Here is a 17,337-nt window from a genome sequence, read left to right on the forward strand (position 1 = left end):
ATCAACTTCGCAAAAAATTAATATAATTAGAATATTAATTTATTTCTCTTTAACTTTATAATTTCCAATTTTTTTCGTTTGCGACTCAAATATTTTTCTCTCATTTTAAGTGTAGAAAGTGAAAGCAAAAATGTAATAATTAAAATGTACAGATTTCCATGTTTACAATTTTAAAAAAATATTATCGTTAACTTAAGATAACAATTGAAAAAGGAAAATGATAAAAATCAAATCATATATAGAAAGTTTATTTTTTATCAGTACATAAACAGTTTTCACGGGACAATCACGAGATATATATTTATATATTCCTGCAGTGTATCGATTCTTCACATCTCGTCATATTCATTACATTATAATTCGAATTTTTGTACTTACAAATTTTTTATATACAGTGTTACAATATCTTTTCCATTACATATATCAGGTAAGAAAAAGAATCTATATGACAAAACAATTTATCAGAACCAATGTCTTTTGTTTAGAATCTCATTTATCAGAAGTATAAAGGGCAGTACAACTTTCACATCACAGCATACACCAGTATGTCAAATGTGAATTACGATTCAATTTCCATGCAATTCTCTTATACTATTTTACAATATATAATAAAAGGATCTCGTGATAAATGCGTGTGTAAACGCTGCTTTTATAAAATGAGAATTACGTATATTATTCATCGCGCTATCATCGGTTATCATATTTTGTTCACCATCATAAGATTTGATTTTGTAATCGCTATTTTTTCCATTTAAAAAAAATCACCTACCGTTATTCATTTAAAATGATTCGTGCTATAATTTTATAGCGATATGTTATCATATTTGAAAATCTTATACGAATTGACAACTCGCCTGTTTGTTCTTTCAATATTCTACTTCTTTTGTTATTATAGATTCGACTTAGTTTTATACTTCAATATATATAAAACGAGCAATCTGTCCACAATTAATTGTAATAATACGAAGTTTTGTCGATAACAGGATAGGAAAGCCTAGCACATTCTGCGACTGATATTACTACATAGAATAAATGTATATGTATTATAAATAACAGTATTTCTCTATACCATATCATATTTATCGCTATATCTCTCCTCCAAATAATGCATTTTACAAATATCAACTACATAATGTAGGTTATTATGTTCACTTTAAACTAACACGATTCTCGTATAATAATGTGTAAAATTGTTTATATAAATTCACATTTTTATTATGCAAATCGATAACAAACGTATTCAAGACCTTATTTCCAATTTATTGGAAATTTCTGTATAACTGGAACTTGTTTTACCAAGCCACTTTAATATTTATATCACTTCTCAAAGTTAGATTTGCTGCTTTTTAGATAGAATAAAATTAATTAATATAAAATTTCATCAATTCTTTTTCATACTGAAATATTTTAATTTTTCTCATACAAAATGCATTATGTTTATATATAATTAATGATAAATAAAATTGTAAAAATATTATAGAACTTTTTAACAGAAGTAATCACATAAAAAATTTTGTTTATACATAATTGTAGTGTTTATAAACAATTGTATATATTATATATATATGTATACTAACTTATTCAACTAAGTGTAAATGAGTTATATATTTTGCATTACACATATTTAGCATATAAAGATACTGTTTTTTACAAAAAAAGTTGTATAATTGTTACATTCAAAATATAGAGATATAGTGAAACGTGTGCCAGTGTCTAATAATTTCAATAGCATAAAGATTAAAAGTTTATATATTTTACTAATATCAATATAATCATATATAAAAAGTGTAACAGATTAAATTACTGTATATAATATGTATTACAGAATTTGATAGTTTTAATGAATTCTCTACTGTTTTAAACACTGCTCAGATCTTAAATATTAAAAAGATAAATAAATATAAGGATTAGATTAGAAAAACACGGAAAATACTATATATATATATATCGATAATTGCACAACTATTGATAAAACAGTCATCAAAGATAATTTCTATTTGACCTAACCATATTAAAGACAGATAAAAGATTGTAAATTTATGCTATTTAAGTAAAAGCAAATTTACTGACCTTATTCAAAAACTTTTGTCATATTTATATTTGCCATAAAGTATTAGAATGTTATGTGAAAATTATCAACTTTTCCTACTAAATCTGGCAATTCGACTTTGGACAATATGATCGCAATGTTAAGTCCTATGCTTCGCTTTCCGTTGCACCATCACCTTCCATAATAGGTACTATTAAATTGTCCTTTGACATCAGATTATATTTTGTCACAAATGAGGTAAACCTGTAACAAAATAGCACATTATCTTTTTATAATATAATACAATGTATACCAGACGCATGAAAATATCGATAGATTGCATTTATTACCTGCGACAAAGAAAAGTCTCATTTTCAAATTCATCGAATATTGTTCTATGGTGAAAGTATGCATGTGAAAAGATTCTGTAAACCCTACGGCAGACGGAACCTAGTTTTGCTACAGAAGATTCCTTGATGCTGATTCTGAAAAAGGAATTCATACATTACAAATTTATTAGAAATTCTTTTTACACAAAAAAATTTATTTAGAAATATAATAAATTTTGTAATATATTTTAAATGAAATATAAAGAAATTACCTGCTAGGAAAATATTTGTTACTGTTGAGTAAACACGCCGCTCCGTCCAGCGTATGCCGAGTGTAATCAATTGCAGGACATTCCTTAGGAGTTTTATGCGCGGCGCATAAAAATATCCACTGTTCTGTAGCTGTCATCTGTGTGCACGTTTCAGGATGACATTCTTCTTGTAATCTCACTGCCAAACCATTAAGCTCCATGCAGAATTGTCTGAGATGTTCGTACTTCCATACTCCTTCATCATTAGCTTCTGGCATATTAAGTATTAAATCAATGTTAGATGGATCTCTTCTGATCATTTGTTGGATATATTGCTGTACAGCTAGCGTGCTATCCATTTCTTCAAACGGCTCATCAGGCCACCTGCTGAAGTCCTACAACAGAATAAAACTTTGAACATATAAGCTGGTTAAAAATAATTAAATTACGTCAATGGTTTAAATTTAAATAATTAAATTACGTCAATGTTCTTAACAATCGATTTCTTCTTTGCTATATAGGTCGTTATGATATAAAAATAGATTATATATAAAATAACAGCTCTGCGCACATTTTACTCCAATTTGTCACAATGAACAAAAAATGTCAAATGAGATTAAACGGTTTGTATCGCTTTAAAAACAAAATATGCAATATTTTAAAATTTTATACAAATGTATTTCGCAAAGAAGAAACTAAATAATCTGATATATTTTTCTTATGCTTTGGTGGAGGCTGAGAAAATATGACACAATCATAAAACATTTTAGAAAAGGATATTTATAAGTGTGCAGACGACTCTACGAGAAAAGATGACAATATTATTCTTGTAATGTAAACAGTGTCTCAGTTTATATATTATCTCGCAGAGTTCATTGATTTTCATCGTGAAAATGTCAAAGCAGGAAGGAAGTGTCAGGAAATCTGTGAAGACATGATCGGCGTAACGCGGATTCTGGCAATCAAATGTCGCCTGTGGATGCGGATACAAAGCTTCTTCAATGAAATTAATAAACCTCTGCCTTCGTTCCGGGCCTGTTTCTTCGCAAGATCGTAGGTCCATCCGCCATCTTCATCTTGCCAGTTGTTGCACTTGACTGACCGGTGCACGCTCGATTAGGCGAGGAGATGACCTTTTCGTCGAAGTCTCGTCGATAGATGCTGATGATCTCGCGAACCCTGTTTCATTTCTCACCAAAGTTTCATCCCACAAGAGACGAATCAAAAGATGCCTAGACTGTTTCCCCTAGAAGAATTACGCATGCGCATTATGCCATCTCGAACACAAATTTATCTTAAAAATTTGGCGCCAAATTTTAAATTCGCACAAGTATCTCATCGTTATTTTCACTGATTAGCTTTATACAATCAAAAGTTCTGGGAAAATTTAAATGAGAAATATTTTTAAAAATATTTAAATTCTCTTAACATTTAATTTACACAAATTTAAATAATTATATAGAGATAAGGATGCAGAAATTTATAAAGAAACTAGGTGATAAAGATATTACAATTAAATATTTTTTCTTTATATTTAGAAAATTATTATTTTTTAGCACATGCAAATATATAAACTAGAACGTTTTTCCTGTTATATATCATTCAGTTGATTAAACATTATGATTTTTTATTAGATTTTTCCATCTCCATATACGTTTTTGTTACAATACACTTTGTCATATAACAATTACACGGAACATCATGTTCTATTTCTTCTGCATCCAACAAATTTAATTCTATATTGTAATGCCTCGGATTCGATGTGTCTTTCATTAAATTCAATTTAAAGGCGATAGGTTCATTTTTTATTACCTCTATATTTGCAGGTAGAACAATTGCAGTTTGTTTCCAGTGAGTTGCCTCATTGAAAGGTGCTGTAGATAGTTCTGAACCATCTGGGAATTCGACCGTAAACCAAATGCATATCCCTTGATATTTTCCATCTTTCTCGCATACTGTTACATATTCCTCTCCACCTAATAGATCTATTTCCTTTATAGAGATACAATTTAAATCCAGCCAAGCAAACAATTTTCCTTCTGACAAAAGATTATCTTGATGTAGAAGTAGCACTTCTGGCTTCATTGATTTGATTTGTCTGTACTGTTCTCCTATACATCTAAATAAAAATTAAAAATGAATACATTGTTGAGCAAATATAGTTCTTGAAATGATAAATATAAAAAAAAGAGAATAAAAAAGAGAAAAAGAGAAGTAAATGTATTAGTATTTTTTAAATAGAAATTAGATATGTGTTGCCATTACTCTTTTTCCTTTTTTATTTAAGAATAATATAATTACCTCATACTGACTCCGCATACATTATCCCAAAACTCATACATAGATGGTAATTGGCATGGCGCAACATACAATTTTGCTAAGGATGGGAATAACAAACCATCTTTTCGTAAAAAGTTATCTCTAGCAAAAAGTACAGAATCTAACATTCCTTCGTGTATTAGATAAAAACCCATCCATTCTGAAACAATTATATCTATTTCCAAACTGTTTGGCTGGATGTCCTCTACCTTACTGTGAATTACTTCAATTTTATCCTGTACATTATTTTCAATCGATACTTGTTCAATAATCTTTGCCAACATGCTTGCCTCTACTGCATATACTTTCTTTGCACCAACTTGAGCACAAAAAATTGATAATATACCTGCAAAAAAAATATACATATGATCATAATACATAACATGTTATAATTTGTATCGAGGAAAGTAATATATATAATATGTATATTTTTAATAATTAATATATGTAACTCTGTGTTGTGTATAACAAAAATTTAATAAGCTATAATTTACCTGAGCCTGCACCAACATCCATCACTACCTTATCCTGAAATTTCTCTTTCATATTAAAAATGGCATTCTTGTATGTTAAAACACGTGTTTTATCGGTCAGCATTAATTGATGAATCTATAAATAAATACATTTAATAAATGCATAAATATAATGATTTACAATAATTACATAGATATAATTATTATATAATTGTAATATGTTTATATTTATTTGACTTACGTCGAGATCTTCGTAACTTTTAAAATATTGATCCATGATTTATTGAAATATACAAACAATATAAAAATTATAAATAAAAATTTTATATAGAATAATCCACTTTTCTTCTTCTGTTGCTATTTTTTTATTTATGTAATCTTCGTTTTTTATATTCGATCTCAATTAAAAAGATATATAAATCGAATATACCGTCGAGAGAATGTAAACACACGTAGAATACCATATGATATGATGTTATCCAACCTTATTCAGTGTCGCTCAATGTCGCGATCCATGACTTCATATTATAATTTCATATTTTAGGAACAAGCAAAAATAAATAGATCACAAGAAATTGAAAAAAACTTTATTGGCACATTATATAAACATTTTTTATAATATTTTGAAAATAATATATATTGTATTTTTTTTACACACGATTATTCGAAAATTAAAACATGTGTAACAATCGTAATTATTGTATATTACATTATAATTAATTATTAATGTATAGAGAGCAAGATAATGAGCATATTATTGAATATTTGATATCTCGAGAATATAAATGATTTAAGATTTTAAAATATTTACTATATTCTGAATGTATATCAATCTTAACCTTTCTCTTTCTACTTATATCACTACACAATGATTCTAATTGATATTTTCTTTTCTCTCTTTCTCTCAGATAAAAGACTTTCTATTATTTTTATATCTTGTAAAATATTAATTTAAATAACAATGATGACTTCTGTTGCTAAACGTTTTTTTAATTTTATTTATTCATTCATTAATTTATTCAATTTACTAAATATAAAAAAATATATTCTACACATATTAGAAGTATTATATATATAATATGTTGTACAAAAATAATGTTTGCATGATTTATATATCTTTGATGTGTAACTTAAATGTAACTTAATATTTAGGATTAGGCTTCTTATCATTATTTAACTTTTCCTTTTCCATCATGCGTTTTTTAAATTCCATTTGTTTTTCCATTTGCTTCCTTTTTCTCTCCAATCGTTGTCTCTCTTTTGCAGATAATTCTATAAAGGATTAAAAGATGATCAGTTCTTAAAACATCTATTAAAATTTATTAAAAAACGTACATAAAATGATTTATCAATTTTTAATTATATTAGTTGTGATGAATTTACTCTTTTACATCTAGAATCTAGAGCGTAAATTTTCTAGAATTCTGAGAAAAAAATATATTTTTATATAATAGAAAATACTTTTGTTTATATATATAATATATATACTTAATATTTCTTTTATGTTTAGTGTATCAATTTTATAAAGCAGTTTCAAAATATAATAAAATCAAAATCTAAATTCAATATTTGAAAATATATTGGAAGAAATCATCGATAAGTGTGGGCTCCATGATTAAGTCCAGAAGTGTATAAAATTGGAATTCTTTAACGTCGTCAGTAGAAAAATTAAAGGAGCAAATAATATTCGACCAAACTCACAAATAGATATTTTATTTAATTAGCAATTCAGTATGTTTAGTTTGAATTAAATATAGAAAACTTTACTATATACGTTACTATATACATACACATATTTAAATAGATCCAGGTCTTGCAGGTCTTACAATCTTTAATATGCATTAATAATAATAATAATGATAACTGATTAATATTGAACATATTTATTTGACATGTTACCAAGAGACACGGTAGTATCTCACGCCAAGCGTAGTCTTGTTTACCTTGTTCAGTTTTAATATTTGTTTTGTCATTTTGTATTGTCGCTAATTTGTCCTTATCTACCAAATCTTGACAGATTTCTAGAGGACTATTAATTATTGATGATGATAAATTAGTGGCAGTTGTTTCCTCTTTCATAATTTGTATTTGAACAGGACCTAGATTCAATTAATTAATTGAATATATGTATGCACTAATATAGAACATTTCACATACAATTATATAAATTTATCATTAACAAACCTTTATTTTTATTTGATTCAGCATTTTTACATTCTAATATCGCAATAGGTTCTTGAATTGGAACATTTGATTTCTTCTCAATTTGCTTATTAATTGGTGATTCTTTCGTACTTTTCGGTTTGTCATCAGTTTGTTCCAGATTAATTTGCTTTTGTAATTGTAACTCTCTTTCAATTTTGCTTCCAAATGACAACAAAACTCTCCTTAAGCCATTTACAGCAGAACCCTGTGAAGTAAAAATTCTGTAATTTTTCAGTTAAATATAATGTAATTGTATGAATTATTTATTTCTTTAAATAAATTGATATATACAATTCTTGCATGGTGTATTGACAAGCCTTTTGTAGATTCTTCTGCGCTATAATAACCAACATCTTCATGAAAGATTCCATTCTCCAGTTGAACTTTAACAAAACTAACACATCCAACGCTGCACTTGGCACCAATAACTTCAACATAATCTGTAATGAATTCGAACTTACGTTTACGCATACATTTGACAAGAGAAAAGCTACATTTGTACTTATAGAAATATATTCTTCAAAATTGACTGATGTACCTAAAGTCTGCTGAACAACAGTATGATTCCATTTTCCTTCTCCAAAAATCTTATTAGCAGTTGAAATTAAATTACGATGATCTGCTGCAAAATCCACTGGTTCCATTTTTTCAGATTTCTTTGTTGTAGCTTGTTTTGTGGCAGGCTGAGAGGTAGAAATATTGTACATATTTTAATTATTTTTGCAGACAAATAAAAAAATAAATGCTTATATCAACAAAACCAAAACCGTTATTAGCTTAGATGGAAATTACTCACAATCTTGATACATGATAAAAAATCGTTTCCGTTGTACATAATGCCGATAAATTCGCGCGAAAAGGATTTGCGTCTTTAAAACGCAAATTTTAGCGCGCAAATAAGATCGAGAGGAAATGAAAAAAACGTAGGATATAAGGAAACAGACCAATCACAGTTGATAATTATCGTGAAATCTCATCATTTTAAAAACTTAAAAGCCTGTCCATATAGGTCGAGACAGATATGCGTAGCACATAATGAACACTTGACAAGAATAAAATCAATCAATCACGTGTTTAATTAATCTAAAATCTGAAGAATGCAGCAAATGGCATCCTTTAAATTGCACACGTTGCAATTAGCCTCCATATGTTCTAGGGACTTTAGAGAATGCTCGACTGTGATTCGTCGATTAGCTTACGGCGAGAGGGAGAGAGCGCGTGTCGATATGCGCGAGCGTTCGACTTCAAATGGCGCTGCGTCACGTGGTCGCGCGGCGGTCGGAATTCGGCGGCGCGGAGTGGGGGTGAGTGGTGGGGGGTGCGCCGTGCGCCGCGCGCGCATCCCCCCACCACTCACCCCCACTCCGCACCCACTCCGCGCCGCCGAATTCCGACCGCCGCGCGACCACGTGACGCAGCGCCACTTGAAGGTTAAAGTCGAACGCGCGCGCATATCGGTGGCTGATGTTCCATCTACGTATTTTATTACGTCTGTGGGCCGTGTTTTTATTCCTCCTTCCTACTGTTATGACACGTGAATTTTTCAATCATTTCTATCATTTGAATCATTTGATTGATCAGAGCGAAAGAGATAAGGATTTCTCCATCCCGATTGATTGATCAAATATTTGTAGCGTCAGTTTAAGCGTTAATTTAATTTAATCTCATTGTCAGTTGTATATCAAATGCGTTAGTTGCACTTTGTATATACCGGTGAGCGAAGTGAAGTTAACCAGTTAACGTTTGATTTAATTTTAATATAAGGGTGCGATTTCACTATCAATTTGTCGCTAGCGTCTAATTGATCACGTGATCTGATTTGTGACGCTAGCGTCAAGAAGAAAAAGCTTGATTTGTTCAGCTTTCAGAGAACGAAGAACGAGCCGCTTGTCATAGTTGTAACTTGGACGCTAGGCTGCTTTCACGCCAGCGTCAACAGACGCTAACGTCAATTGTATGTGTATTTTGTACGTCTATGGTCTTTTGAATTCTATAATAAATGTGACATAAACTATAGATTTCCAAACTTGCAGTTTATATCGGAGCATAGTGTTTATTGTATCTTTTTTTTTTTTAATGCATTCAAAATGTAAATAAGAAAAGGAGTTGAGATTATAACGATATTATACATAATGTTGTTTATAGTATTTAGAGATTGCAACATTTATTAGTAATTATATGTAATTTGTCTATGGAACATTCTAAAAACAAGGATCAAAACTAGTAAAATTTTAGTGAGTTTCTATATACATATGTTATTATTTAGAAAATGAGAAACTACTTTATTCGATATTTATTTTTTTCTTTTTATCATTGCGAATATCTTTCTATCCTGCTCTGTTACATACATATAAATATGTATCGAAATTTAAATTTGATAAATTTTTATCTGTTTTTATATCATCCATCGCGCAGATATAAAAACGTCACGCAATCACTTTTAGCAAGCGAGCTATTTGAAAAGTATGACGTGCTGCGCGAATAGTGGGACTTTATTATCGCGTACAACAACATTATTCAATAAACTTATCGAATATTATTCGTAGGTCGTCTCGCGATCATTGATTGACAGCATGTGAGAGCATTCTCGCAGCGAAGATTCAAGAAAGCGTCTGTGTCGATTAATGCGGAAGGCAACCCCTGACATCTCAATTAATACAAACGATTACGAGGATGGAATATTTGCGATAGCTTCTCTTTGACACGTTGACAGCATCCTCGTATCGCTCAGCCAAAATGAGATTCAATGACAAAGAGCTCGCAGAAGCGAGTTTTGGGACCCCCGATTTAGAAGGACGTCTAAATCACAAGCGGGCTCACAAGTCAGGTTAGTTTAGTGTGAATATAATTGAATACTTTTTATTATGCAGTACACAACACACAATGAATCGACTTAATCTTATAATCAATCGCCTGTTACCCTGTCATCTGATACAGTCGTTCAATATCGAGAGAGAGAGAGAAACAAACAATTTTTTCCACTCACTGTATATATCCTGACTTTATTGTTGAGTAGATATATTAAATTATATTGTATTCTCTTAGAATTTTTTATCTACTTTTCATTTAACATTTCCAATTTATACGGAGAATTGTTTCGAGCATTGTCACATTATTTCACTCTGCGACATAAATTATAATAAATGCATTTTAAAGAAACAAGACAATTTTAAATTCTAAAAATTGTCTAACAATAAGGAATTTTTATTAATTATTCGAAATAATTGTACTATTTCTGAAATACTTGACCAAACTTTAAGAGCGAGTTTCTTTTACATGAAAAGAAAGGGAAACAATATTTATATATCTTATCAAAAAGTTTTTATTTTATATAACTAGTTAGATAATTATTTTTTTTTCTTAAACTTTGACAATCTTTTGTGCAAAAAATTCATTGTGTGAATTATAGGATAGGTGTATAAATACTTAAATAATTTATAGCAAGATTATATATATTTTTATAACATTCATACTTGTTTTCAGTGTTTAAAGAAAAATGGTTCAAGCTGCGATACAATCTACTATTTTATTTCAATATTAATGATTTAGGACAAATTGATGGAAGACAACCTGCTGGTGTCATTATTCTAGAAAATTGCAGCATTAACATAGACACTTCGTCCGAAGGAGTATTTGCATTTAGTATTTCGTTTCGTGATGAACATGAGAAACGGCATGTATTAAGTGGTCGAACAGAGTCTCAAGTGGAACAATGGATTAATGCACTTAAGCAAGCAAGCTATGAACATTGGAGATCTCGCTTGATTACGCTTCAAGAAAGATTGTGCAAGAAAACTGGTAAAGATCCATTGCTTATGTATCCTAGAAATCAAGGTGTTGTGCGAGACGAAGCTTGGGAATCTGCTTCTAGCTTCAGATCTCATGTACGTTCATTCACCACGTCAGTTGCATCATCATCCACATTGAATACAATAACACGGGAAGTTAATCTCATAGAACTTTAATACAGGGAAGTAATTGTAATTAAATTTGTTGAAATAATTCAATTGATAGCTTTTTAAAATTTATATTTTAGAAAAATCTGCATATGAATGAAATAGTTTCATACAAATCTACTTTTGATTTACAATATTGTCACTGCCATTTAAGCAAATTTTGAGATGTAATTTGAACAAATATAAGCTTTAATTATTTATATACGTTATTTATGTCAAATCAGATAAAATATAAAATAAAACAAAATATTATAATCCATACAAAACTAAATGTGCTTTGTATATAACAACTATTTTATTTAATATAATATTACAATTGTTGATGTTTGCAAAGAAGATTAAAAATTACTATTGATGCAAAAGAATTTTTCTCTTTAACACAAAAATACAATAAAAAAACAAAAGAAAGATTAATAAATAAAAATAATGAAAATTTAAGTAATAATCATTGTGCAGTTTTGTAATATAAAAAATATGCAAAATATAATATACAATTAGCCTACAACAATATTGTAAAACAAATTATGTATGATAATGTATATTTAGTAATACTTCGTATCATTGAATATTCTTATATCTGGTGTGTGTGTGTGTGTATTGGATAAAAGATGATGCACTATAGATATAATCTTTAGGAAATTGTTATTATATTCATTTACTCATTATTTCTACCTCTGTACAAATTTGATAAAGTATTCAAAACTATCAAATACTCACTTTTATTTATAACAAATTTATGTTATAATAAGTAATAATATGTAGTATAATTAATGATGAAAAATAATTTTGTAAAATAAAAAAAAAATATTTTTATATTCTTGATATATTCTTCTCATTATCATATTAAAATAGAAAACTTTATCAAATGTTTATAGATAATAATAATATATATTTGTATTAAATTTATTTATTGCTCTCTCTTACGGCTTTTATATACATGATTTTTGTAAGACATGATACAAGTTCAGGTAATTCCTTTATTATTAATTTTATAAAAAAAAGTCCAGTGTTTCTTTATATAAACTCCTGTAAAAATAATAGAGAAAAAAAAATAGAAAATTATTTGATATATATATATGTATATATAAAATTACATTTATTAATTTATAAGAAAAGATGCATAAAAAATCGATTAACTATAGTTACTCTATCATATAGAACATTTTATCGTATTTTTTGTACGTAAAAATTATCAAAAGGACAATTAAAAGCGATAGCGAGGTTAAAACGCATCTTTTGAGATTTCGAAAGATAATCTTATGATTATCTGAAGAACACATATATTTTGACAAGGAATTACACTAAATTTTGACTGCAAATGCAAATATTTAAATATTCTTTCAAATCGTGTTATTCTAATATCGACAAAAACTCGCAACTCGCAACTTACTTCAGTTTGATTTATCTCTTCTCGAAGTACGATGATAAGTTTGAAAGTTTTTCAACGGTCTCGGAAGACGTACACGACACTCGCTACCTTTTATCGTGAATTTTTATCTAATAACAATTTAAGTTATCCTTAAAGAATGGATATCGAGTACAAATTCCTGAAAGAAATCGACTGCAAACAAGGAGCTGTCAGATCTGTACGATTCAGCGGTAAGGAATCTGTGCTGTTGAAGCTACTAATAATGTATTTGTATGAATCTTTTATATATATATTGACACGTAGTTTTCTGTTTTAGTTGACGGTTCTTATTGTGTAACGTGCGGATCGGACAGAAAGTTGAAGTTATGGAATCCGTACAAGTCCGTAACGCTAAAAACGTATGCTGGACATGGTGACGAGGTTATGGATGTCTGTTCATCCTGTGACAGCAGCCAAATTGTATCCTGTGGTTTGGATAAATCTGTAATCCTCTGGGATGTAGCAACTGGTACGCCTATGCGCCGCTTCAGAGGTCATGCAGGTCCAGTTACGACAGTAAGGTAGATATCTTGTCGTCAAACTAATCACAGCGTCTTCATTTTGCACTAGTTTTTCTTACAGTCCAGAACTAACTGAGCTAAATTTTGATATCTCTTATTACAATTATAGATTCAACGAAGAATCATCCATGATAATCTCTGGTTCTCGTGACAACAGTGTTATGTGTTGGGATGCACGTTCCAGAGCGCAAGAAGCAGTACAATCATTGAACGATGCTAAAGATTCTATTTCGAGTGTAAGAGTTTCAGATCATGAAATCTTATCTGGTTCTTTTGATGGTAAAGTACGTACTTATGATATACGTGTAGGAGAACTATGCGCAGATTACATGGGAGGTAAGTAACGACAAGGTAGCGTAAGCAGATTTGTGATTTATTGATTGTAATATAAACATACAAATTTTTTACAATTTAGATGCAATTACATGCGCCAGTTTTACCAGAGATGGCCAGTGTTTAGTTGTCAGTTGTGCAGATGATGTAATTAGATTGATCGATAAAGATTCGGGAGAACTACTTGGTGAATTTAGAGGTCATACTGGAAAAGAACTTTGTCTGGAATCGAGTGTAGATTGCCAAGATACAAGAATTCTTTCGGGCTCAGCGGATGGAAAGTTATGGATTTGGGATCTTGTATCTCAGAAAGTGGTCGCAAAACTCTCAGGATTTAAACCAACTAAGTATGCTACCGTATCTATAACTGTTCATCCACAAAAGAACTGCTTTTTAGCCTCTAATGGATCTGATATATTAATGTGGAGTGCTTCGTCTCATACAGATGATGAATAATATTAAAATTTGTGTAAAGATGATTTATAAATTTTGAAAACTTACATTATCTTTATAATAGTACAGAAATTTTAGTATTATTCATCATCTGCATGAGATCTTTATAATGGTACAAATTTTCATTTCCAAACATTTTTATAAATTTTACTGCAAAGTAAAATTCGAATTATTGAAATACGTGATTTAACTTAAAAAAAAACCTTTCATATTATTAATAATAGAATTCTTTTAATATTATTTAATAAATTCATATTCGCTTGATTTTCTGTATTCATTTCATAATTTTCATAACAATTAGTTCCAGATTTCTCTTTTTCTTAAATGATTAGCCTATGTATTTTCTTTATTCAGCTCAATTATTAGATATAAATGATTAAAAGTTTGAAATAGCAAACATAACATCGTCACACAATAGTGTATTATATAGGGTAATATAGATATATATTATGATATTCTATTGTACAAGATCAATTCTTACAATACACATTTCTATAAAAATAAGTATACACGTTTAGAGATCTAAATAGTGACGTTTGTAAGAAGTAAACAAATGGAGATTCCATTTAACTGAGAAAAATTTAATATTTAATGTAAATATACATGCAAAAACAGATGCGCGCATATTTATGCGACTAAAATTTCACGCTGACGTTTGATTTATAATTGTGAATATGAGTTAGGTTGAGCTGGAAGACATCGGGATATGTGCGTATTTGGCAGTATATGCTTGACGAGATTCGCACGCGTGCAACATGCATGAAGTTGGGAGCGTCATACGTCATACGTGGTGCGACATTGACGTTGGTGCGATAAGGAGAGCACGCCGGCTCGTCGTAAGACAGAGAGAGAGAGAGAGAGAGAGTGGGCAACCTGCGCGCGCAGGTGGCGCGATGTCGGTGCGTCAACATTCGATGTGTCTACTGGTCGGCGCAGTCTCGCCCGGGGAGCGCGAGAGAGAGGAATCAATGGTCGATCATATGAGACAGAGAGAAACGGTAGAGAGCGCGAAAGAAACCGGCTGAATCACAGTAGTGGATTGAAGATCGCGAAGAGCACAAACTGATTTCGTGACTGATTCTCTATCGCTGGTAAAAATCTCAAATTTAAAATATCAAAACTCGAATACTTTTCTGTTTAAATAATTGAAAAAAGTAAGAAATATAAAGTAAATTCTCGCGCTTTTGGGAAGTTTTACGATCAGAAATATGAAATATCTTTGGCGCGAAGTGATATTGAACTGTCTGTCTAAAGCACTAGCAAAATCAAAGATCGAGAAAGCTTTGAGGTATTAAAATGGATGTATATTAATCGAGATATGAATGTGATAATAGATTTTTATGCTCGTTGACATAATTTTTTTTGCATAGTTGTAGGAAATTAAGTTTATGGATATATTATATCGGTTATATTTATAATTCTTACTTTTTTTGAAAACGTTCGAACGTCACTTTATTTTGGACATAATTTTTGTAAATAAATTATTTAATTTTTGCGTTAAAGATTGCTCCGAGGCCCGTGGACGTCTCGCGTGATAATCCGCCACTGCCGAATCGACATAGCGTGCAAGAGAGACAGGGAAGAGAGGGAGAAGGACAGATATACCTCGTGAGACCCGCGGAGGTGGTCGCATACGGGGCGGGCCGGTCAGTCTCGCCACTTGGCGGAATATTCTTTTTGTCACGCGGTTTTGTAACCGCAAAAAGGAGAGTGAGTGACAGAAGGAGCAGGTACAAGCATTGCCGGGAAAGGATAGGGTGGACGAGAGAGAGAAAGAGCGAGTCATCGGACTTGGCGAATACCTAGATGTAGATCGAAGCACTGTTTGACCGCGTGGTCTTGCGAGGTTCCAGCAGTGACCATCTCATCCGACAGCGACGTGTATATTATTGTTGTTGTTGTTGATCGATATTCACGAGAGAAAGGGAGACGGAGAGAGATAGAGAGGGAGAGGGAGAAAGAGAGAGAAAGCCGGCAAGAGGGCGAGAGACGGCGAGAAGAAACTGTCCGTGGTACCGAGAGGTTGGCAACGGTGGTGGCTGCTGCACACTGGGTGGTGGTGGTGCGCCCTGACACAGTAGTGGAACGAAGGCAGGAAGGACACGACCGTGAGAAGAAAGAGGGTTGTTATGGGGCGAGATTCCCGTGGCGTGCTGCTAATCGTCGCGCTGGCCGCGTTGGCAGTCGCGGACGCCTTCTCCATTGACAGTAAGTCCGCATTCTTCTTCGAAATCTTCTTCGAATCTAGCGAAATATATTTTCGGAGCACAACGACGACGGTGGTGAATGAGATGGGGGAGAGAGGGGAGGGGAGGGGGAGGAGTGGCGGGCAAGCTGGTCCTGGCTCGTACACCCAGCTTCCACTCTGGTCGTCCTTCGCGAAATTCGTATTTTTTTTCTTTTTTTCGTATCGCGACATCCTTAGGCGAATCTTTTCAGTTATGATTTCCTTCGCTTTGATCTCCCGCTGTCCTCCCCTTTTCCTCATCGAAATTGCACGTCGATAAGAAAAACTGATATTTGTCCAAGTTGACAAGTATGTTGTATAGATTTTAAGACCGATGCGAGTATCGATGTGCTCTCGAAAACAAAATTATTTACTCCGGGTTATATATTGCGAAGATGTAATTGGTTTATTTACGATCGTTGTCGAGAACGTGCCGCTATAATTAATTGTCAACGTCATTCAACTCTTATTGTCTAACTCTTGTGCGAAACAGGCGTTAGAAACGCAAACAGTACTCTATATAATCATATTAGATAACGAAGGAAATCATCCTCGATGTGAAATTTCTGAAAAAGAAAATACGCCTTCGAGGACGCGGAAGAGGGTTTCATGGCGGCCGTTCTCACCCTGAGTTTATCTCCGAAATTTTCGCTCTCATCGTGTCTGATAATTCGCTCGCTCTATAAGCAGCGAAAATTTTTGAAATCAATTACACAAATGTACACAAAAAATTTTTTTCTTAGAATTTACCTTGAAAATCATGGGACAATATGTTATGCAAACAATTTTATGAGAATTTCTTTGATTAATATTTATCACAATAAAAATAACAT

General features: G+C 31.3%; 6 protein-coding genes across 15 annotated transcripts in view; 3 read left to right on the top strand and 3 right to left on the bottom strand.

Moving 5' to 3' along the window:
- Positions 1-232: 232 nt before the first annotated feature.
- Mob4 (MOB kinase activator 4) lies at positions 233-3,810 on the bottom strand. The gene is made up of 4 exons (XM_083039842.1): positions 3,626-3,810; positions 2,631-3,004; positions 2,380-2,514; positions 233-2,293 (listed from the first exon to the last, which is right to left on the bottom strand). Exons 1-4 carry the CDS (start codon positions 3,683-3,685, stop codon positions 2,197-2,199), a joined length of 666 nt encoding a protein of 221 aa, XP_082895968.1. The 5' UTR covers positions 3,686-3,810; the 3' UTR covers positions 233-2,196.
- A 391-nt stretch (positions 3,811-4,201) lies between these two features.
- On the bottom strand, positions 4,202-6,056 carry LOC145937052 (protein arginine N-methyltransferase 6-like). 2 transcript variants are annotated; one of them, XM_083039841.1, is made up of 4 exons: positions 5,643-6,056; positions 5,423-5,537; positions 4,911-5,088; positions 4,202-4,728 (listed from the first exon to the last, which is right to left on the bottom strand). In XM_083039841.1, the coding sequence occupies exons 1-4, from the start codon at positions 5,676-5,678 to the stop codon at positions 4,227-4,229; spliced, it is 831 nt and encodes a 276-aa protein (XP_082895967.1). In that variant the 5' UTR covers positions 5,679-6,056; the 3' UTR covers positions 4,202-4,226. The 2 variants fall into 2 exon arrangements, with proteins under 2 accessions (XP_082895967.1, XP_082895966.1); XM_083039840.1 differs by having other exon boundaries at positions 4,203-4,728; positions 4,911-5,274.
- Positions 6,057-6,464: 408 nt separating this feature from the next.
- Positions 6,465-8,840, bottom strand: LOC145937118 (uncharacterized). 2 transcript variants are annotated; one of them, XM_083039987.1, is made up of 6 exons: positions 8,403-8,840; positions 8,145-8,289; positions 7,898-8,046; positions 7,586-7,811; positions 7,345-7,500; positions 6,465-6,673 (listed from the first exon to the last, which is right to left on the bottom strand). In XM_083039987.1, exons 1-6 carry the CDS (start codon positions 8,439-8,441, stop codon positions 6,543-6,545), a joined length of 846 nt encoding a protein of 281 aa, XP_082896113.1. In that variant the 5' UTR covers positions 8,442-8,840; the 3' UTR covers positions 6,465-6,542. The 2 variants fall into 2 exon arrangements, with proteins under 2 accessions (XP_082896113.1, XP_082896112.1); XM_083039986.1 differs by having other exon boundaries at positions 6,561-6,673; positions 7,192-7,500.
- Positions 8,841-9,014: 174 nt separating this feature from the next.
- LOC145937378 (pleckstrin homology domain-containing family J member 1) lies at positions 9,015-12,305 on the top strand. Of its 3 annotated transcripts, none has more exons than XM_083040395.1 (3): positions 9,015-9,560; positions 10,153-10,433; positions 11,090-12,305. In XM_083040395.1, the coding sequence occupies exons 2-3, from the start codon at positions 10,343-10,345 to the stop codon at positions 11,569-11,571; spliced, it is 573 nt and encodes a 190-aa protein (XP_082896521.1). In that variant the 5' UTR covers positions 9,015-9,560; positions 10,153-10,342; the 3' UTR covers positions 11,572-12,305. The 3 variants fall into 3 exon arrangements, with proteins under 3 accessions (XP_082896521.1, XP_082896522.1, XP_082896524.1); XM_083040396.1 differs by lacking the exon at positions 9,015-9,560 and adding an exon at positions 9,644-9,840; XM_083040398.1 differs by lacking the exon at positions 9,015-9,560 and adding an exon at positions 10,002-10,069.
- Positions 12,306-13,020: 715 nt separating this feature from the next.
- Positions 13,021-15,036, top strand: LOC145937505 (WD repeat domain-containing protein 83). Of its 2 annotated transcripts, XM_083040570.1 has the most exons (5): positions 13,021-13,161; positions 13,248-13,491; positions 13,601-13,827; positions 13,907-14,171; positions 14,957-15,036. In XM_083040570.1, the coding sequence occupies exons 1-5, from the start codon at positions 13,089-13,091 to the stop codon at positions 14,958-14,960; spliced, it is 813 nt and encodes a 270-aa protein (XP_082896696.1). In that variant the 5' UTR covers positions 13,021-13,088; the 3' UTR covers positions 14,961-15,036. The 2 variants fall into 2 exon arrangements, with proteins under 2 accessions (XP_082896696.1, XP_082896695.1); XM_083040569.1 differs by lacking the exon at positions 14,957-15,036 and having other exon boundaries at positions 13,907-14,469.
- An 82-nt stretch (positions 15,037-15,118) lies between these two features.
- LOC145937503 (low-density lipoprotein receptor) overlaps positions 15,119-17,337 on the top strand; it is a 31,073-nt gene continuing 28,854 nt past the window's right edge. For 2 of the 5 annotated variants that reach the window (XM_083040563.1, XM_083040566.1), the window contains exons 1-2: positions 15,120-15,368; positions 15,781-16,485. In XM_083040563.1, coding sequence (XP_082896689.1) covers positions 16,407-16,485 — 79 coding nt within the window. In that variant the 5' untranslated portion in view covers positions 15,120-15,368; positions 15,781-16,406. Of the gene's footprint in view, positions 15,369-15,780; positions 16,486-17,337 lie in introns of all 5 variants that reach the window. The other 3 variants (XM_083040562.1, XM_083040564.1, XM_083040561.1) reach the window with 2 other exon arrangements.

Source organism: Prenolepis imparis, unplaced genomic scaffold (assembly GCF_030444845.1).
Source record: "Prenolepis imparis isolate NDT839.2.m4 unplaced genomic scaffold, iyPreImpa1.0 SCAF_6, whole genome shotgun sequence".
NCBI classification, from domain to species: domain Eukaryota; kingdom Metazoa; phylum Arthropoda; class Insecta; order Hymenoptera; family Formicidae; genus Prenolepis; species Prenolepis imparis.